Raw genomic sequence first — 17,911 nt, forward strand, 5'->3', positions numbered from 1 at the left:
TGGAAAAGGGTGTTTGTCTTTTTCCCATTAATATCGATGTGTTTAACACCAATTAAAAAATATCCAGATGGTACTAGCAGAGGGAGGGAAACAGCTCACCCACCTGGAATTCCCATATCTCCCATTGTGCCTTTTTGACCTGGAGATCCAGGACCACCAGGACTCCCTGGAAAACCAGGTTCTCCCTTAAGCCCTGCACAAAATAAAGACATTAAATTACGGCCAAAACACATTGTTGCCAAAGGACCGACATCTTTTTAGCGTTGGAATATTTGTCCATCCTCCGTCCATCCATTCGTGACGTAACCCCTTACCTGGTGGTCCAGGAATGCCAGGGCGTCCATCTTGTCCAGGCAATCCAGGGTCACCAGCTATACCTGCGATGCCTTTGGGTCCAGGAAGGCCTGGTAATCCTAAACACAGGGGGAATTCCTTATTAATGTATCTTTATGCTGAGAGTTTACTGGAAATTTAAAGATAGCACCGTAACTGAGGTGATGTTTGAATGTTTTCTATCGTACCTGGAGTTCCAGGATCTCCTTTAGCCCCTGTTATATCTACTGGCGAGCTGGGTCCTGGGAATCCCGGGGAGCCTTGGTCTCCCTTTTCTCCTTTAGAACCAGGCCCACCTGGGATGCCGTTACTGCCTGGAAATCCTGGCTCACCTGTGGCACAGAAACATAGGAATATAAGAGATTGTGTGGTTCAAAGTACTTTGACCTTTACTTATTTATTAATAAATGTTTTAAATCTTAAACTGGGACTGGCGAAATGTAGTTCGGATTTATTAAAATGCGTAAAATATCCCTTTAATTTAAAAACTGATAGGAAGCTCAAAAGCAGATGGTAACTTTGGTGGCCAACAAAGCTAGTTTGTTTAAACTCAACGACAGCTTGCGTGTAAATACCTTTTAGGCCTGGTGCACCAGGTCCTCCCGGAGAGCCAGGTCCCCCTGATGGTCCTGGAGGTCCCATTGGACCCATGTCACCTTTCGGACCTGCAGCGCCCCAAGAGAGAGCAGATGACGTGTGTTAGGAGAAAACATAAACTGAAAAGTCTATGATGTTAATAAAACTAGCAGCTTAGCTACCCATTCAGCGATGAAAATGCTAGATGGATTTTTGCGTCGATGCAAAAAAATTATTCAGCATTTGACCGACTGATCAGATCAAAAGATCAACAGATACTTGGACTGTTCAACGAAACTATGCCTCACAACATGCTGTATACCAGATAGTAAAGAATACTGTGCCTTAATTCAAGGCTACAGATTACATTATTTTACCTGGAAATCCAGGTGCGCCGTCCCTTCCAGGTCCCCCAGGGGGTCCTGGGATTCCTATTGGTCCAGGGGGGCCAGGAAAACCAGGATTCCCTCTGTCACCTGGGGACCCAGGGATGTCTAAGCCTGGTGGACCTGGGTCTCCTTTCTCTCCATTTCCTCCTGGGTATCCTGTAAGGATGATCATATAAATCAGTATAGAGACATCTGAACCTCCACCGCTTCTGATTTGAATTGACGCCAAATCTTTAGCAATTCTCTTCTGTAGAAACCATTTTTAGCCTTGAGATACTGAAGTAAAACCATGGAGAAGGCAGTAAAGTTATTTATTTTGTAAATATTGCAAATGTCACATTTTTCGAAGCCCTAATCACGATCCAAATTATCTACTGAGTTGTACGGAGCTAAATTGGGGCCATAAAGTTAGGTCAAATGGGGAAAAAGATTAAACTGAAAACAAAGGTTCAAAACTACTTTTCAGATTCAAGGGTTTTGTTTTCAGTTTTAGATTTTTTTTTTGTTTGTTTAAAAGCTTTGGCATGTGTATTTTCAGCTTAATTTTTGTTTCTTTTTAGTTAAAATTTTTTTCAGTTTCAAACTTTTCGGGTATGAATATTTGTTTTTACAGCTCCAAACTGTTTTTCAACCTCAAAATCACTTTCAGTTTCAAATCAGTTGTTTTTTTAAGGTTCAATTTTTCTTTCTTTTGAACAAACTTTATGGTCCGTACAGATGATATGCTATAATTAGTGTTGAAGTTTAATAAGTGAATGCTAAATAAAAGTTTAACCTTGTCTGAATTACTTCATGAATTTATGAAAACATTCCCAGGAAACCTGGCAGAATCAGCCTGAAGCTGATTTTCATTCACATTATGAGACAAACATAAGTTAAAGGAAAGGAAAGATGCAAGAGTCTGTGTTCGAAACCGTCAAAGCAGCAAATATGTCACATTTCAAATTCCATTAGAATTTTAAAAAGACTTAAATAAATAAGCAATGCTTAGCCAGGTTGGGTCACAAGTAAAGCCTGGTGGCCCGCCAGGCTTATGATACACTGGGGGTAATGCTGTGTATTATATATATATTATATATATATATTTTTTTTTTGCCAAAAGTGAGGTACCTTTTGGCAAAAATTTACTTAGGTCATTATTTTAGGAAAGTGATGACATTATCAATCAACACCAAAACGAATTAACAGTCAACCGTTCAAATTCCGGAAACAGTATGACATTCATGCCAGTGAAGAATGTATATAAACTTTAGACCTGAACTATATACACAATAACTGCATTAGCACGGATTGTCTGGCAGCAACTGCATATTGAAAGTGATCTAACACTTAAGAACTTCCTGTTCTTAAGTGTTAAAGTTGGTCTGTACATTGAAAAAGGAGAACGGCAAAAGGTCGTGCTGGTGCAAAAGCAGGTACACTGACACGCTGGTGTTAGTTCTTGCTTGGTGTGCTCTTGCGGAAATCGCACTAAGTGATGTTAAGAGTGGTCGGGCATCAAAAGCGCATCTCTGTGAGATGGCGTTGTGCCAACTGCATTCACATGAGACTGTTTGGACCAAAGAAACAGGAAGAGACACTCATGAAAGTTTCTCCAACATTTGGTGGATCAAAAATGTGGTAAAATGAGGTACAACGTAAAGACACAGAGACATTTTCATAGACAAATACTAAAGGTCCCACAAAATAGTAGAGCAGCCATTTACAGACATGGCATCTAACTCTCTACATAAGTATAACCTGCTTTAATCACAAACACACAGAGTAGCGACTTGTGCTTGTAAATCAACCTAACAAACCCAAGCTGCAGCGTTTCGTAAGGTGCTCATGTGGAAACTGTTGACTTCATTAAAGGCGAGACACTCCATCCAAATCCAAACACTGGCTTCAAAAGAGTCAGTCATGCTAACAAAAAAGCTAACAAGTATTTAATCTCATAAAACATTCAGAAATGTTATACAAAATGGAAAAAAAAAACATAACTCTCTGTTCCAACTCCTTTGACAGTAAGAAATCAACCTCGACCCAATCTTTTGTGACGTACCTGGTGGTCCCATTGGCCCTGGGGGACCAGGAAGGCCTGGAGCACCTGGTACACCACCTATTGAGCTTCCAGGGGGCCCACGAGGTCCAGGTTGGCCTGGTGAGCCGGGCTCCCCTAAACAAGGACAAGTAAAGGGGTAGCTGTCAAAAAAAGCTGTTGTGATTTTTAACCATCGTCTTAAGTTGCTGTATTAACAATAAAACAGACAAACTAATGTATTCATACAATATTTGTAATACCTTTAAGTCCTGGTCCGCCATCAAACCCAGGTCGCCCTGGTCCACCTGGGGTGCCGGGGAAACCAGGATCTCCCTTTTGTCCAGGGAATCCATTAGCTCCTTTTACTCCAGGTGTACCTGGTGGACCAGGAAGTCCAAAGCCTGCCTCACCCTTTTAAATGCACAGACAGGGAACAAATAAATGGTTCATTTCACTCAGTCAGGAGGGGAAGATATTAAATATTCAGTGGACAGATTTATCCAAGACAGGAAAAATAATATTGCCCAAAATTAAAGATTGTTTCAATGCCTGTCAATCATTTGAGAGATAATTAGCCTACCTTTGGTCCAGGAAACCCTGGTGGCCCGGGGAGTCCATCTATTCCCAGCCTCCCTACTTTTCCAGGTGCTCCCGGCTGGCCCGGAATACCTGGGTATCCTAGCGAACAGACGTGAAAGTTGGTAACATCGGTAATTAGGAACCAAAAGCAGATGTAAAGATTCACATGAGCACTTTTATGAGGCAAAAGAAGCATAAGACGGATGGGTACATATCCATTTACCCTTAACTCCAGCAGGACCTGGAAGGCCGATGCCCGGTTGTCCCGGTTCACCTTTTGGTCCAGGCAAACCTGTTAAACCAGGCTGTCCATCCGAACCTGGCTGACCTGATAAGAAGTAGCAATTTGTGCATTATTACTGTTGTTATGGTGAAGGTAAATGCTTTACTTCACAGGTGTGGCATGCTACCTTGTGGACCGGGCAACCCTGGGCTGCCATCCATCCCTTTGGGTCCTTGCTGACCCTTCTCTCCGACCGTCAGACCCGGTTCGCCTTTTCGACCTGCAAATTGAGGTAAATGTTGATTTCCTAGTACATTTTCCTAATCTTAAAAGCACAGCTGTTCGAACAGCCAATGAAAGATAATTTATGTAAATTGTCCAACTGATGTCGGTACGCAGTTTCACACATTTGTGAAACAGCTCTTGTGTCTATCAAGAGCTGCTTTTACGTCATTAAACGACAGCCCCACCTATTTGCCGAATGTTAAGTTAAGCTCAACATTTGTTAAGGTTTAATAACTTGTTGACCTTTAAAACCACACCAGAACACCTTCTAATCCAATGCAGGGGTAGCAATGTTTTTAGAAGGGGTGATCAGTGATGTATTTAGTTAAAAAACTAAAGTAAAACCAGTTCATATGAGAATCGATATATTTGCTTCTTGCCTGGTTCTCCGGGAATGCCAGGTCCTCCTGAGCTGCCTTGAACACCTTTCTCCCCTGGCGCACCCGGGATTCCATAACCAGGGTTGCCTGGCGGACCTCTGTCTCCTGGGATGCCGGCCGGACCTGTGTCACCAGGGGGACCTCGGTCTCCTTTTAACTGCTGAGACCCCTGCAGACCACAGACACAAACATGTATGAAATGTCCGATGGGGGGTTGGATTGATGTAAGGCAGCGCAAAATCCTGGAAAGTCACCCACAGGAGCTCCCCTGGAGCCAGGAGGCCCAGGCGCTCCGTCACGACCGGGCCGACCATCCAGGCCAGGCAGACCGGGTGGTCCAGGGAAACCACTGTCACCCTTCTCTCCTTTCACACCACCACCTCCGAAGGTATCTCCTGGCTCTCCTTTTTCTCCGGGGAAACCTGGAGCGCCTGTAGGACCTGGAATACCCTACAGAGGAAACAAAAGTTCAAGGGATGGAGGGAAGACAATGACATGTAATAGGAGGCAAGATAGGCGAGAGACTGACTCTTAAATTTTAAAAGGAAAAACAACTCACAGTTATTTAGATTTAGCCTTGCTCAGATTTGAATGATTCAGTCTCTTTATCATTATCAGTTTTAAACTTGGAATCATTCAACCTTTCCAGATGTAGAAGCTCAAAACTCTTTTGCTCTTGCTTTCACCTTTGGCCGCAAATTTTCAACAGCAACAATAATTACCGTCAGCAATAAAAATTAACAAATGTTCTGTTAATGTTTGTTGTCTGTAATGTGCTACAAAGATGTGAAAAGGGTATTCTTCACAAATCTCCAAATGAAATAAAGTTAGCAAATAAAGTTTTTATTTAACAGGGGACAAAAACTATCCAAACCATTGTGGTCGTACCAATTGCCCCGAAACCTAAAAATGGTTCTCCCACCCTTGAAAGCAACTACTGCCTTTCACTTCGACTGAATTCTAGCTCAGTCTCCTATGCAGAAGTGCTGTCCTTCACCCACATTGGAGGGCTCTGATTAAGTACGACTGGCCTGTTTAAGGTTCCGTCACAGCATCTCAATCAGATTCTTTTGAGTCCTTCATTGGTAAACTTGTCTGCCACTTGCCACATCTTTGTTCCGCTGCATGTCAAAACGATGGATGGACATTGTCCTTGAAGATTTTCTGGTAAAGAGCAGAATTAATGGTTTCATAAATTCCAACAAGTCAACCAGGTTCCCAAGGAAACGAAGTTGCTCCTGGGTATCACACTGCGACCACCATGTTTGAGATGTAACAGTGTATTGCCATCTTCCAAAGAGCTCCACTTTTGTTCCAGTTTCTCCAAAATTCTTGAGAATCACACAGAATTGTATCTGCGAACGTGAGGCAGGCCTTTGTGTCCTTTTGGTCAGCAGAGGGGTTTTGACTTCGAAACTCTCCCATGGAAGCCATTTTTGCCCAGGTTCTGTCTTATTGTTGAGTTGTTATCACTGACCTTCATGGGGGCCAATAAGATGTTGCTCTTGGTCCTTTTGCGGCCAACTGAATGAATCATTGATATGCTCTTGAAGTAATTTTTGGTAGACTGGACATTCCTGACAAAGTTCACCAATGTTCCATGTTTTCTCCATTAATAGATAATTGCTCTCTCTGTGGTTTGATTGAGTCCCAAACTCTTGATAGATGACTTCAGTTAATTTATTTATATTATGTTCTTGAATGGGCTTGGTTTAGACATGGTGGGTTTGTTTTCAAGCTTTTAGCATACTTCATGAGGCCAAATATGTTCTATTTAACCCTACCACGGTCTTAAGAGGCAAAGTAATTCGGACAACTCTAGATTTTTATCTTTTGGTCTGGTGGTGTCGCACTGACCTTGTGTGCGGTTTCACAACTTTTTTTGTGTGTGTTTGTGTGTGTGGTTTCGGGAACTGACGGTCTGATGTGACACCCTCCTGTCTTCATGCTGTCCAACCGTGACATCTGCCGCACTCCTCCTGAGTGTCGAGCTATGACCGCGGGAGGGTTTAGTGATTTCTTGATCCTCCAAGTTTGGCAGTAATCTTTGTTTTGGTGGTGCACATAAGATAATTTTTTCCTTTAACCCTTTGACACCTAAACCCCAAAATAGCTATCTTATACAAAAGTCATGCTTGTCAAAAACTACTCACAGGGGGTCCACCAAGGCCTGGTGTTCCTGAAAAACCTAGGTCTCCCTTGAAACCTTGCGGGCCAGGAATGCCTGATAAAAATTAGGAAAATAAATGGAAGCACAGTATATTTAAAAACATTTTAATGTCTGGTTCAGAGTACACAACAAACAGTACACCCAACTATGGCTTAGCTTTTCACTACAGCTAACTATCCATAGTCGTCACATTTCCTACTGCACACAGCTCACACACCAGCAAACGCCTTTTGATTTGACAATAATCACATTTTTACTTTTTTAAGATGCCATAAATTGGCATAATATGTTGACTTTTGCTTCTTTGCTTCATGATTAATCAAACGTCTGCTCCAAATGTTTACTTACAGCTCGTTATGAGGTAAAGTAGGTAAGCAAAATATAATGCCGAATATATATGTTTTAACAGAGCAGATCTGAACATGTTAAGTGACCAAATTGCCGCTGATGTCAGAAATAAACACATAAATAAGAAAAACAAAATCCACAGACGTTACCTGGGAAGCCTGGCGGTCCTGGAGGCCCTGGGGGCCCAGGTACAGGATTGCCTCCGTCAATGCAGTTCACACAGGTTTCTCCCTTCTGACCTGAAACATCGTGATCGTCGTCAGTGTTTTCTGTGCACAGCTGTACATTTCTTATGAACCACTTTACAATTCTCTAACATTTTTTTATTACACATTTGATTTTACTTTGGTAATTTTTTATTTTATTTTCTTTTACTTTGATGGGGTATTTTTACGGTCCTGAAAAGATCTGAATACCCCCATGTTCTAAATCCTTGAATATGGATTCTTAATAGAGGGTTAATATGCAAAATCAACTTTTTTGAGCTTTACGTTATGATTTTATTCCCTCATCAGAAACATACCTGTAGTGTTGTTTTGATTCTTTCATGCATGTTTGAGAAATCCTTGAATCTCCCATGGCAACCACTGAGCTGTGCAAAATGCTTGCTCATGCAATGCGCGGCCTATTTATGCAAAACTCCTTCTTGGAGCTTCAGTCCCTAGTTGAGCTCTCGCCCCACAAAGCGCTTCTTCCCTGCACCTCCCCAAACTGCTCCCCCAGACTAGTGGCAGCAACATTTAGCAAACACCTGCTGAGCTTATTCTACAAACTACCTCTCAGTCCAACGGTCCTGAGAATAGTTGTAAACAGCATCACAGAGAAGCACTGTTGCTGAAAGGGGAGTGTCGGAAAGGGTAGGAGCTTCTTAAAGAGACAGAGTCCAAATTCAGCTATGACGCGATGTGAAATTTTTTTGAAGTTCCTGTCTTCATATATATATATACTGTATATACTATGTATATAATAGCTGAAGGTAACAACGTTACTTGATGTTGTTATAAAATGGCAAGAAGATACACAACATCCACGCAATATCGATTGTTACAATACTAATAAATTCAAGTAGCATTAATAAACAGTAAAAATAGGAGGAAATTAAAGAGGTTGATTGAAAATCAGCCATTTCACTCACTGATTAAAAACCTGGTGCCAACCAGGCCAACATGTCCACATCTAGCCGTCTAACCAAGTTTATCTTGAAAGCAGACTGCAGGACGCTAAAAGAAGTCTCCAAAAGAGGCTAAAGTTATTTCAGAGTAAGGGGGCAAGAATAGCTTTTGTGTGTAGGGTGCGCTAACTTTTTCCGATATTAGGAAACAGATTTCTGTTTCGTAAAACTAAGCCAAATAAGTCAGATATATATTACTGAGCAGCTTCCTTTCATTTTCTTACCTTTCTGGCCTTGCTCTCCAGGGAAACCTTTTGCACCCTGGACTCCAGGAAGCCCAGGATCTCCAGGAAGGCAGTTATCGATCGGTGAGCTATAGCCGGGAGGTCCCGGCGGCCCTTGAGGACCAGGAATTCCGGGACTTCCCGGACGTCCTGGGGGACCGGGCAAGGCAACCGAAGGAGTGCCGGGTTCTCCCTTCTGACCTCTGTCTCCAGGGAAACCTGGAGAACCCGGAGGACCGCTGCCGCCTATGCCTGGAACCCCTGGTGATCCCGGAGGCCCTGAGAAACCTGCAGGAGAAAGATCAACATAATCATTAAAAATGAGGAAAGTACCTTAAGTCGCCGATTTTTATTGTTTTTATTTTCGGAAAAGAACATTGCCTGAACTTTAGCGATAATGTTCAAAATTTGTTGAAATAACTTTCTCAGTCTGCTCATCGACTTCCAAGAGATACTCCATTTATATTCTGAAGCATTCTTGTCTAAACTACTTAGAATAATCACAAGCGCAACCAAAATTATGATGATCCGATATCATCTTCTGACCAAATTGCTTTATTGCCAGTGTTAAGATCTTAGCAAGCTAAGTTTAATGGGGTTGGCAAAACTGCTAACTGTTCAACTACAAGCAAAAATATTTACCGAGTGGGTTTTGTGCCTGTATCTGTCTTAGGATTACCTTGTGGTCCTCTATCTCCTTTAGCTCCAGGAGTTCCAGGAACACCGGGTTCACCTTTCTGACCAACAACAGCTCCATTCTGAGGCCGAATTACCTGGTGGGAAAAAAAGAGAAAGAGAAAGGTTCATACTTGACAAGTGCGGTAGCTCAGAAATGTATCTCAGCGCAGTCCTTAAGGTTGGACGTTTGATCAATAGTGATCCCCAACTCATCGGACATCAAATCTTGTTGAAAAGACTCATGGTCTACGATCAAAAGTCAGGTCTATCCCAAAGAATCAACCAGGTTAAACTTTTCCAGTCTTAGCTAAGAGTGATCAAATATCCCACCAGAAATATGCCAGAAGCTAGCTAATATATAACGAGACAACTTGGGAAAAGAACGGTTCAAAAAAATCTACGAAAGGCCAAAATTAGTAGAACATTTATACTATGCCCATGATGAGAAGATGTAAACGTAGCATGTAGCTAAATATCTCTCTTGTTTACCATTTTTTACCCTATACACCCAAAGTTCAGACATTCAGGGACTGATTTTCTAGATCTACTCTAACAATACAATAAGCAAAAAAATAAATTAATTAAAGAGGAGAAAATTCATACGGGAAACAAAACGGTTCTGCACTCAGCAAATGATTTTGGTGTCAAATGAATGTCAGATACATACCGGTCCTGGAGGTCCCGGAAATCCTCGGTCGCCTTTTTGTCCCTGTTAATAGGTGGGAGAGTGACTTTAGCAGTTTCAAACATTACCTGTTGAGCTGTTGACAATATGGGAAGACAGACAATGAGCAACATTTTCGGAAGAAACCCACTCTCTCTCCATCTCGGCCTGGGAGACCTGGATTTCCAGACTCTCCTTTGAGTCCCTGATGGTGATGGAAAGTCACAGATGTAACTGTCACGGTTTTAAAAGAGATGCAAACTCGTACATTTTGCTGGTATGCTGGTTGTAACTCACTGGGTATCCTGCAGCTCCTGGGTCTCCGTCTTTGCCGGGTTTTCCCTGTGAAAACGGGAAAATGACTATAGATTTGCTTACTAAAAACAGAGGAGAAAACTTTGGACTTCAGTGCGCTCCAGTAGCCTCCACGGTCACCAGATCTCAGTCCAATAGAATTGGGATATTGTGGTAAGGGAGATTCACATTGTACGTAAACTAACGTGCTATCATGTCAACATGGATGGAAATCTCTGGAGAATGCTACTGGGTCCTCATTGAGTCTACATCATGAAAAATGAAAGCAGTTCTGAAGGAAAAAGAGGGTACAACACCAGAACTACGAAGGTGTAGCTAACACAATCACCAGTGAGCATCTCATGGTCAGAGGGAGACGTCTAACAATGGTGGTTACAATCTATTTGATGAGCTCTTGACTGATGATACTCACTCGTTTTCCTGCTTCTCCTGGTTCTCCTTTCTCTCCCTTCTGGCCACCATAGGGACCCTATCGGATCACAGCGACAGGCATACAAAATTAGTTTTTCTTGCCTGGTCTTTACAGGGTTTCTTCATACGAATGAATCTGGTGGTGAGATGGTAACTGATACCTACAGGTGGACCTGGGTTGCCTGGGTCACCCGGTGCACCTGGAGGGCCAGGGTCACCCTTTAGAGATAATAATGAGGAAGAAGAAAAACACAACTTTAATGGAAAAGTTTAACAGTTACAGAAGCACTTCAATGAAACTAACAAGAACATTCAATGCATTTAACACTTTTTTTTTTACAGTATTTTGGTTGAATCACTAGTATTACATTTTTAAGCAATCATGTTACTTCATATATAAATGTCTTATGTACTCTCTATTGCCACCATGTGGTGAAAGTTAAAAATGAAGTCTGTAGCAGGGTACGGAGCTTGATGATGGTCTACAATTGGTCAACCTTGATGGTAATGGACAAATATAACTATTATAACCAGTCTTTTTTTTATTTTCATATGACTTCATTTATTTAGAAAAGAAAATCCAGAAAATTCTTAAAAGTAAAGACATTTAATTTTTTGTTTATGTCATTTCTGCCTCTTCTATTAACATTTAGAATGATTATTTTGGTTTGGGTGTGCAGTCAAACAAAATAGGAGAAAAGTTCAAAAGGACCCACATGCAAATATTGGGTCAGTTTCTGGTTCTGTTGCTCTGAAATTGTGGCCAATATTTAGTCCAACATGCTAAAAAAAAGTCACTACGGACTTCTAATATAATCTGATTGTATCTGTAGGAATGGAAGAAGCGTAACATCAAATTTAGAAGGATGAAGGCACCTTGTCCCCTCTCTGGATCTCTGTTGGTGGTGGTCTGATCTGTTCCCCCTGGCCTGGTCCAGGAGGGCCGGGAGGACCCGGCAACCCTTGATCACCCTGTAAAAAAAAACTTTATTAGGAACTGTGATCAAAGTACAATGAGTCAAAAAGTGTTTTTGGACTTGTATTCCACCTTGTCTCCTTTGGGTCCTTCAAAGTTCAAACCCATGTTTCCCTGTTCAGGAAATTCAAAGAGAGCTGATCAAGATTTAGCACGTTACATTACAGCATGAAACATTATTTTTGACCGTCTTTTGCTTATTTACTCGTAAAAATGAAAAACAGGCTAAAAAGTGACTGATTTCACCTTAGGTCCAGGAGGACCTGGAGGACCCGGAAGACCCTGGAAGACCATAGGAAAAATGTTCAAGTTTAGTTCAGGAATGTTAGTCCAGTGCTTTTAATGATTTGTGTGTGGGGGTGGGCGTGTGTGTGTGTGTGTGTGTTTGTAATACCTTGTGAGGCCATTTTTCTGACACATACTACGTTGTGGGGACCCACTGCTCCTTGTGGGGACGAAAAGCCTGGTCCCCACAAGGAGAAACGTTGTTTCTGGGTCAGGGGTTAGATTTAGGACTAAGGTGTAAATTGAGTTTTGGTTAGGGTTAGGGTTATGATAAGGGTAAGGTTTAGGCTGTAGAAATGAATGGAAGACAATGGAAAGTCCCCACAAATTTAGCCACGCAAATGTGTGTGTGTATTTGTGTGTGTGTTTCAGAAGCTCTCCTTTACCTGGTAGCCTTGGAGTCCTGGAGGGCCAGTCGGGCCTGGAAAACCTATGGGTCCAGGACTGCCCTGTGAAAATATAAAGAAACAAAAACATGAAGTCTAAATTCATTATTTATAAAAGACGCACTGACTCTATCACTGGATTCTCCTTTTATGCGGGAAATCTTGTAAAACAAATAAATAAATATTTGCTTTGCAGATCTGATGGATATTTCTCTAACATTTTGATATAAATATAAATCATGTAAAGATATGAGTGAGAAGGATCTGAACTTCTACATAAAGGTTAAGTGAAGGTAAATCTTATTGGGTTTTTTTTTACATTTTAAATGAGTTGTTTTGAAATCAGTGGTTTCTGAAATTGTTGGTTAAATTCAACATAGGAGTGAAGAATGGCTTCCTCACCGGAGATCCTGGCAATCCGGGCAAACCGTCTGTTCCTCTTTGTCCAAAATTGTTGGTGAAAAACACATCTCCACGGTCTCCCTGAGGAAAAGGAAGAAAAATCATTCATCATCAGCCATACGCCATGAAAACCAGTCATTTCTAGAAGAAGAGCTGAATGTACATCATATTTTCAAGACTATTGGGTCTCTTGTCTATAAATACACACATGAATTTGAGTGGTGTGAAATGATGCCAGGCCACCTTTTTGTAGCAATCTACAGCTTCATCTCTTCTGAGGAGGCTTTCCAGAAACTCTAAGTGTGTGTTTAGATGGGTTTTTGCTGATTTCTTATTTTTGAGGTCAGACGGTGATGTTGGACGAGATGGAGTGGCGCACAGTTTCCACTCCATTCATCAGGTAAGTCATTTTATACCAAACCGGATCATACATGTCTTTATGGACATTGCTTTGTGTGGTGGTGTGCATGTCATGTTGAAACATTAAGAGACGCTAAATTATGAAGTAACATTTTTTTTAAAAGTCATATTTGACATACGTAGCATTTTTATAACAGCTGATATCAGTTACTTGATATAAAATGGCATCATGTGCCTGGCAAAAAACATGATACTGCCTTTTAAAAGACAACTAATCTTCTAGATGCTTTCAGGTGAATGCTAGCTGCTAAGCATTAGCTACTAATCTTATACACCGCTGCTTTGTTTTGGGGTTTTTTCCTGTAAACCTCGAAATTTAAGTTGTTAAAAACCAACTGTATCTTCATTATGTTAGCAATTTGGGAAATGATGGGAAATTATTAGATTGCTGCATGCTACCAACACGGTATTATTGACAGAAGAAGGTCTCAATAAAATCTACAAAAAGAGCTTCAAAAGTCCAATGAAACTGTTATATCTGGTGACGTAGCGATCGAGGATCCGGGCCATAGAAAGACTGAGCCAAGATTCTGCACTTTTCAAATAATTCATCATATAATGGAGAAATTTGTATTTTCATTGGATCTGAAAGTAGCGTAATGTCAGGCATCAATTAAACATTGGGGTGGTCTTACACCTACCTTTTCTCCTGGGAGACCAGGTGGACCCTATGAAGGAGGAGACAGATGGGAGACAGGTGAGATTCTGAAAATCAGTGCTTTGCGTTTGAAGAATCTTGAATGGTAAAAACCTTTGTGATTAAAAACTACTCTGAACCGGTAGTTTTGCTTGCATTTGCTTCAAAAGAGCAATGAATGTGAGCTCCATTCAGGAACACGTCCCGTTGTTCTACAACCATAACTTTATACATTTTGCACTTCTGACACTCTTAAACAAAACTAAAAATATATCCAAACTGTAGCAACTGTTACATTTACAAATGCTTTTTTCAAAAGTCTAACAGAAAAATATTTGCATTTATTTTTTCTTTCAGCCTTCCCATGTTAAAAGACGTTTCAAACGAGTTGTAGTTTTTTTTTATTTGAGGTTTTGAACAAAAAGACAGTAAAATATTCTAACATTCATTTGACTTTTCGACCCCTGTCTTCAAGGAAGGTTAAGTGAATAAGTCTCCACTTAAAAGTCTATCATATTTAAGGGAAGCAGATAAAATACATTAAAAATTTTCAGCTCAGACGAGTGAAACACATCACTCGTAATTTTGAATCATTTCAAAAGGCTCCAGGGAAGAAAAACTAACCAGAGTTCTCCGAAAAGCTTCCTAAAGTTGAAAAATGCTTTGAGTTGTCAATAAAAGGTGAATACCCTTAATACTAAAGAAGGTGCTTAAATTTCTCTTCCATGGGCAGTATGCCTGAATCTCTATAATGAAAAGTAAAGAGGTTTTTCTATTATTATTTTCCGTTTACTTAGAAAAAGTAATTTGTTTTATTAATCACTTACTGGAAGTCCTTGTCTTCCAGGTATTCCTGAACTTCCTGGAAAACCAGGTTCACCCTGAAGACAAAGAAAGAAAGAAAGAAAGAAAGAAAGAAAGAAAGAAAGAAAGAAAGAGAGAAAAAGAGAGAAAGAAAGGGTTCTTCTAAGGATAAAGAAGCTACTGTATGATACAATAAAAAAAAAACAGCTAATTTTTAATTTGGTTCCATTAACCTTTGTCCCGTTACAACCGGGCACTCCCCTCGGGCCCGGGGCTCCGTCCTGTCCTGGCAGACCCTGACAGGAAATGCGTAGTTGAGTTACATACGAGGGTTAGGTTTGGCAAAAGGAGTGGTTCTGGATTGGTTCTGGATTATTTTGAACTTACTGGAAGTCCTGGCGTTCCTGGAAATCCAGGCAATCCGGGTGGTCCCTGTTGGGAAACGAAACAAACAAAAAATATATATATTTAGAGATTCTGTAAAGAGAGAAAAAAAATCTTTCTTTATCCAACAATGTTTGAAATATGGCAAAGTGGCGACATCTGGTGTCCATAATGGGGTATTACAACTGAAGATGAATGGATAATACAGTCAAGAAATGCCTCCGAAAGAATCAAATAAAACACAAAGAATAAGAATATAAACGAATAATTAAAATAAAAAAAACTCTTTTCGTGTATTTAGGTCAAATCAAAAACAAATCAATAAAACAGCATTAAACTTGATTCTTCCTTTTGCGTAATAGAAGTTACAGACAAAGCATTTACAGACTAACGTGAAATTCTGCTTTAAATAAAGTCGATATACATACTCTTATTCCTTTTGGACCAGATGGTCCTGAAGGTCCATCACTTCCCTAAACGCAAAACAAAACAAAGAACATCATTAATAAAACATTTGTGTGGTTAAAAACTGGGAGATATTCAGCTGAACACTTTAGGATTCGAGGTGACGAGGGGTGATGTAGCGAAATAAGATCAAGAATTCTGATTTATAAAGAACACACTTTCCTGGTCTGACTCATCCAGGATTTTCTAATAATGTGTGGTTTACGATGAAAAGATGACAAAAGAACGATCAATGAGTTATATGAAAACAGAAAGTAAGCATGCAGTTTGTAGCCTAGCTATTTGCTCAGCTGATTTCACTGACATGCAAACTTGAGTGACGACTCAGGCATAACGGACAATACGTGGAAAATGTAGGTATTTTCATTTAGGAAGGCTTTCCATAAGAAACGTTGTTTATAGAAACTTTTAGCCAATTTTTTTTTAAATTACATCTATGAGGTCAGACACTGATGCTGGACAAGAAGGTTTGGCTCAAAGCGTCCACTCCAATTTATCCCAGATCTCGGAAAGGAGTAGGATTAAGTTTAAACTGACTAGTAAGGGTTAAGTTTTAATAGTTATTCTGTTCACAGAGTTAATTCAATTATTGTTTTGTTTTTTTGACAAAATTGTTAAACTTCCCAATACAAGTCTACACACAAAAAATAACACATACACAGTTTTTGAAAGAGATATGCTTGTTCCCATTTTGACTTCACTTTCACTATATTTCTGTCAGTTCAGAAAATTTGCCCTGTTTTGCTAAAGCTAAAGGCCCACCGTGATGATCGACACTCTTGATTCTTATGGATCATCCAAATCCTTTAGTTTAGTCCAGTGTTAAAACTTCTTGACAAAACTATTTTAAGTTCTGTGTGTGTGGGATCTGAAATGTTTGAGCGTTAAGCCGAACTCACCTTCTCTCCTCTAGTTCCGATTGGTCCCTCAGGTCCGGGGAACCCTGGGACCCCTGGCTGTCCGGTAAGACCTGGGAAACCCCTCTCCCCCTGCAAGCCACCACACACACACACACACACACACACACACACACACACACACAGTCAGTTGATTATTTACATATTGTTAATAGTTTTGACAAGCCTGACGTCCAGCTATAGTCATCGTGAAACATCAAAATGTAGACGTAGAATAAATCGAGCTGCAGTTTTTGCATATGATATCACATTCTTAAAGGAACAATCGCAGTTCTTTGTTGGTAGAAGATTCACTTTTCAAATAAGAGAAGGGTCCAATAATGTGACACTGTTAGGTTACCATACAGCTTTCTTTATGTCAGTTAACAGTAGGGCTGGACGATATGATTGAAAAACGTATCACAATATAAGCGCTTCATATCAGTCAATATTGATAATTATTGATAAGTTTGCCACTGGAACTGGTGGCATGACATTTGCTGTTTTATCCTCACTTTTCTCTCCACGGCATTGTGTTTTTTATTTTTAAGCAGCTATGAGGCACAGAAACCCGAAAGTGCTGCTGTGCGAGCTACTAAACAGGATGTTGCTAGGTAACCAAAGAGGGACTGAGTTTGTTGATGCCACCAACCTTGCTTGGCTAGCCATGAGAGATTCAGCGGCTAAAGTCTTTCCTCTGCCTACATCCCCCAGAATGCTGTGCGGTTCTGTGTCGGAGTTCAGTGACGTAATATCTATTGATATTGATCATGTGTCTATCGCAATATATATTGTTATTGATTTATTGTCTAGACAAAAAAGGGACAACATTATCAGCCGCAAAATTTTTATTAAAAATGAGCATAAAAGTCAAATATTTGTAAAAAGTGTTCTGTAAATGATTACAGGTCCAAAACATGGAAAGGTTCTTGCATGCTTGCATTATTATAAGACCGACATGCGCACTTCCTTTTTGTTTTGGTTGATCATTTTTATTTTTGGAGCTAAATTTGTATTTTTTTGTTTTGTTTTATCTAAGTCAGCAACAGAATGGAAAGTCGTTCTTTCTTCTAAAGTGCTTGCTGTTTTAATCAGAGGGCAGGAAAAATGTTAAACGTCAAATACTAGAAAAGTAAGATGGATGCGGAAACCTGCTTAATAAACGAGAAATAGTTTTCGTTGTACAACTAACATCATAATAAGTAAAATTTTATTTTACTTTAAAGGTTTTCTTCTGTAAAAGTTTTACCCTAAAAGATTTTTTAAAGTGCATCAACTGTCTGCGTTTGCTCCGGGGGCCATATAAAATTACTAAGAGGGCCGCAGATCGCCTCTCGGCCGCATTTTGGGCACCGCTGACTAAAAATCTATTTTTGCAATTACAGCTGCAAAGGGTAAACCTGTAGACTTTGGAAAAAATTTGCAACAAGAGACTTGCATCTGGAATTGCAGAAAAAGGTGGTTTTTACAAAATGTAGACTGAAAAG

General features: G+C 40.3%; 1 protein-coding gene across 2 annotated transcripts in view; it reads right to left on the reverse strand.

The window, feature by feature from the left end:
* Positions 1–17,911, reverse strand: part of col4a5 (collagen, type IV, alpha 5 (Alport syndrome)) — a 57,777-nt gene that overhangs the window by 13,678 nt on the left and 26,188 nt on the right. For both annotated transcript variants that reach the window (XR_003598267.1, XM_028038931.1), the window contains exons 3-34: positions 16,428–16,517; positions 15,492–15,536; positions 15,067–15,111; positions 14,913–14,975; positions 14,703–14,756; positions 13,880–13,906; positions 12,819–12,899; positions 12,417–12,479; positions 11,992–12,027; positions 11,818–11,859; positions 11,646–11,741; positions 10,935–10,988; positions 10,771–10,827; positions 10,341–10,385; positions 10,195–10,248; positions 10,047–10,088; positions 9,381–9,474; positions 8,702–8,989; positions 7,456–7,545; positions 6,942–7,012; positions 5,047–5,238; positions 4,789–4,957; positions 4,311–4,403; positions 4,124–4,228; positions 3,902–3,999; positions 3,582–3,732; positions 3,343–3,456; positions 1,287–1,454; positions 909–998; positions 522–665; positions 315–413; positions 104–193 (exon numbers count right to left, since the gene is read on the reverse strand). Coding sequence is in view for 1 of the 2 variants with exons in the window: in XM_028038931.1 (XP_027894732.1) it covers positions 104–193; positions 315–413; positions 522–665; positions 909–998; positions 1,287–1,454; positions 3,343–3,456; positions 3,582–3,732; positions 3,902–3,999; positions 4,124–4,228; positions 4,311–4,403; positions 4,789–4,957; positions 5,047–5,238; positions 6,942–7,012; positions 7,456–7,545; positions 8,702–8,989; positions 9,381–9,474; positions 10,047–10,088; positions 10,195–10,248; positions 10,341–10,385; positions 10,771–10,827; positions 10,935–10,988; positions 11,646–11,741; positions 11,818–11,859; positions 11,992–12,027; positions 12,417–12,479; positions 12,819–12,899; positions 13,880–13,906; positions 14,703–14,756; positions 14,913–14,975; positions 15,067–15,111; positions 15,492–15,536; positions 16,428–16,517 (2,950 nt within the window). In the remaining variant the exon portion in view is untranslated. The remainder of the gene's footprint in view (positions 1–103; positions 194–314; positions 414–521; positions 666–908; positions 999–1,286; positions 1,455–3,342; positions 3,457–3,581; positions 3,733–3,901; positions 4,000–4,123; positions 4,229–4,310; positions 4,404–4,788; positions 4,958–5,046; positions 5,239–6,941; positions 7,013–7,455; positions 7,546–8,701; positions 8,990–9,380; positions 9,475–10,046; positions 10,089–10,194; positions 10,249–10,340; positions 10,386–10,770; positions 10,828–10,934; positions 10,989–11,645; positions 11,742–11,817; positions 11,860–11,991; positions 12,028–12,416; positions 12,480–12,818; positions 12,900–13,879; positions 13,907–14,702; positions 14,757–14,912; positions 14,976–15,066; positions 15,112–15,491; positions 15,537–16,427; positions 16,518–17,911) is intronic.

The sequence above is a fragment of the Xiphophorus couchianus genome, chromosome 14 (assembly GCF_001444195.1).
Source record: "Xiphophorus couchianus chromosome 14, X_couchianus-1.0, whole genome shotgun sequence".
Classification (NCBI taxonomy): domain Eukaryota; kingdom Metazoa; phylum Chordata; class Actinopteri; order Cyprinodontiformes; family Poeciliidae; genus Xiphophorus; species Xiphophorus couchianus.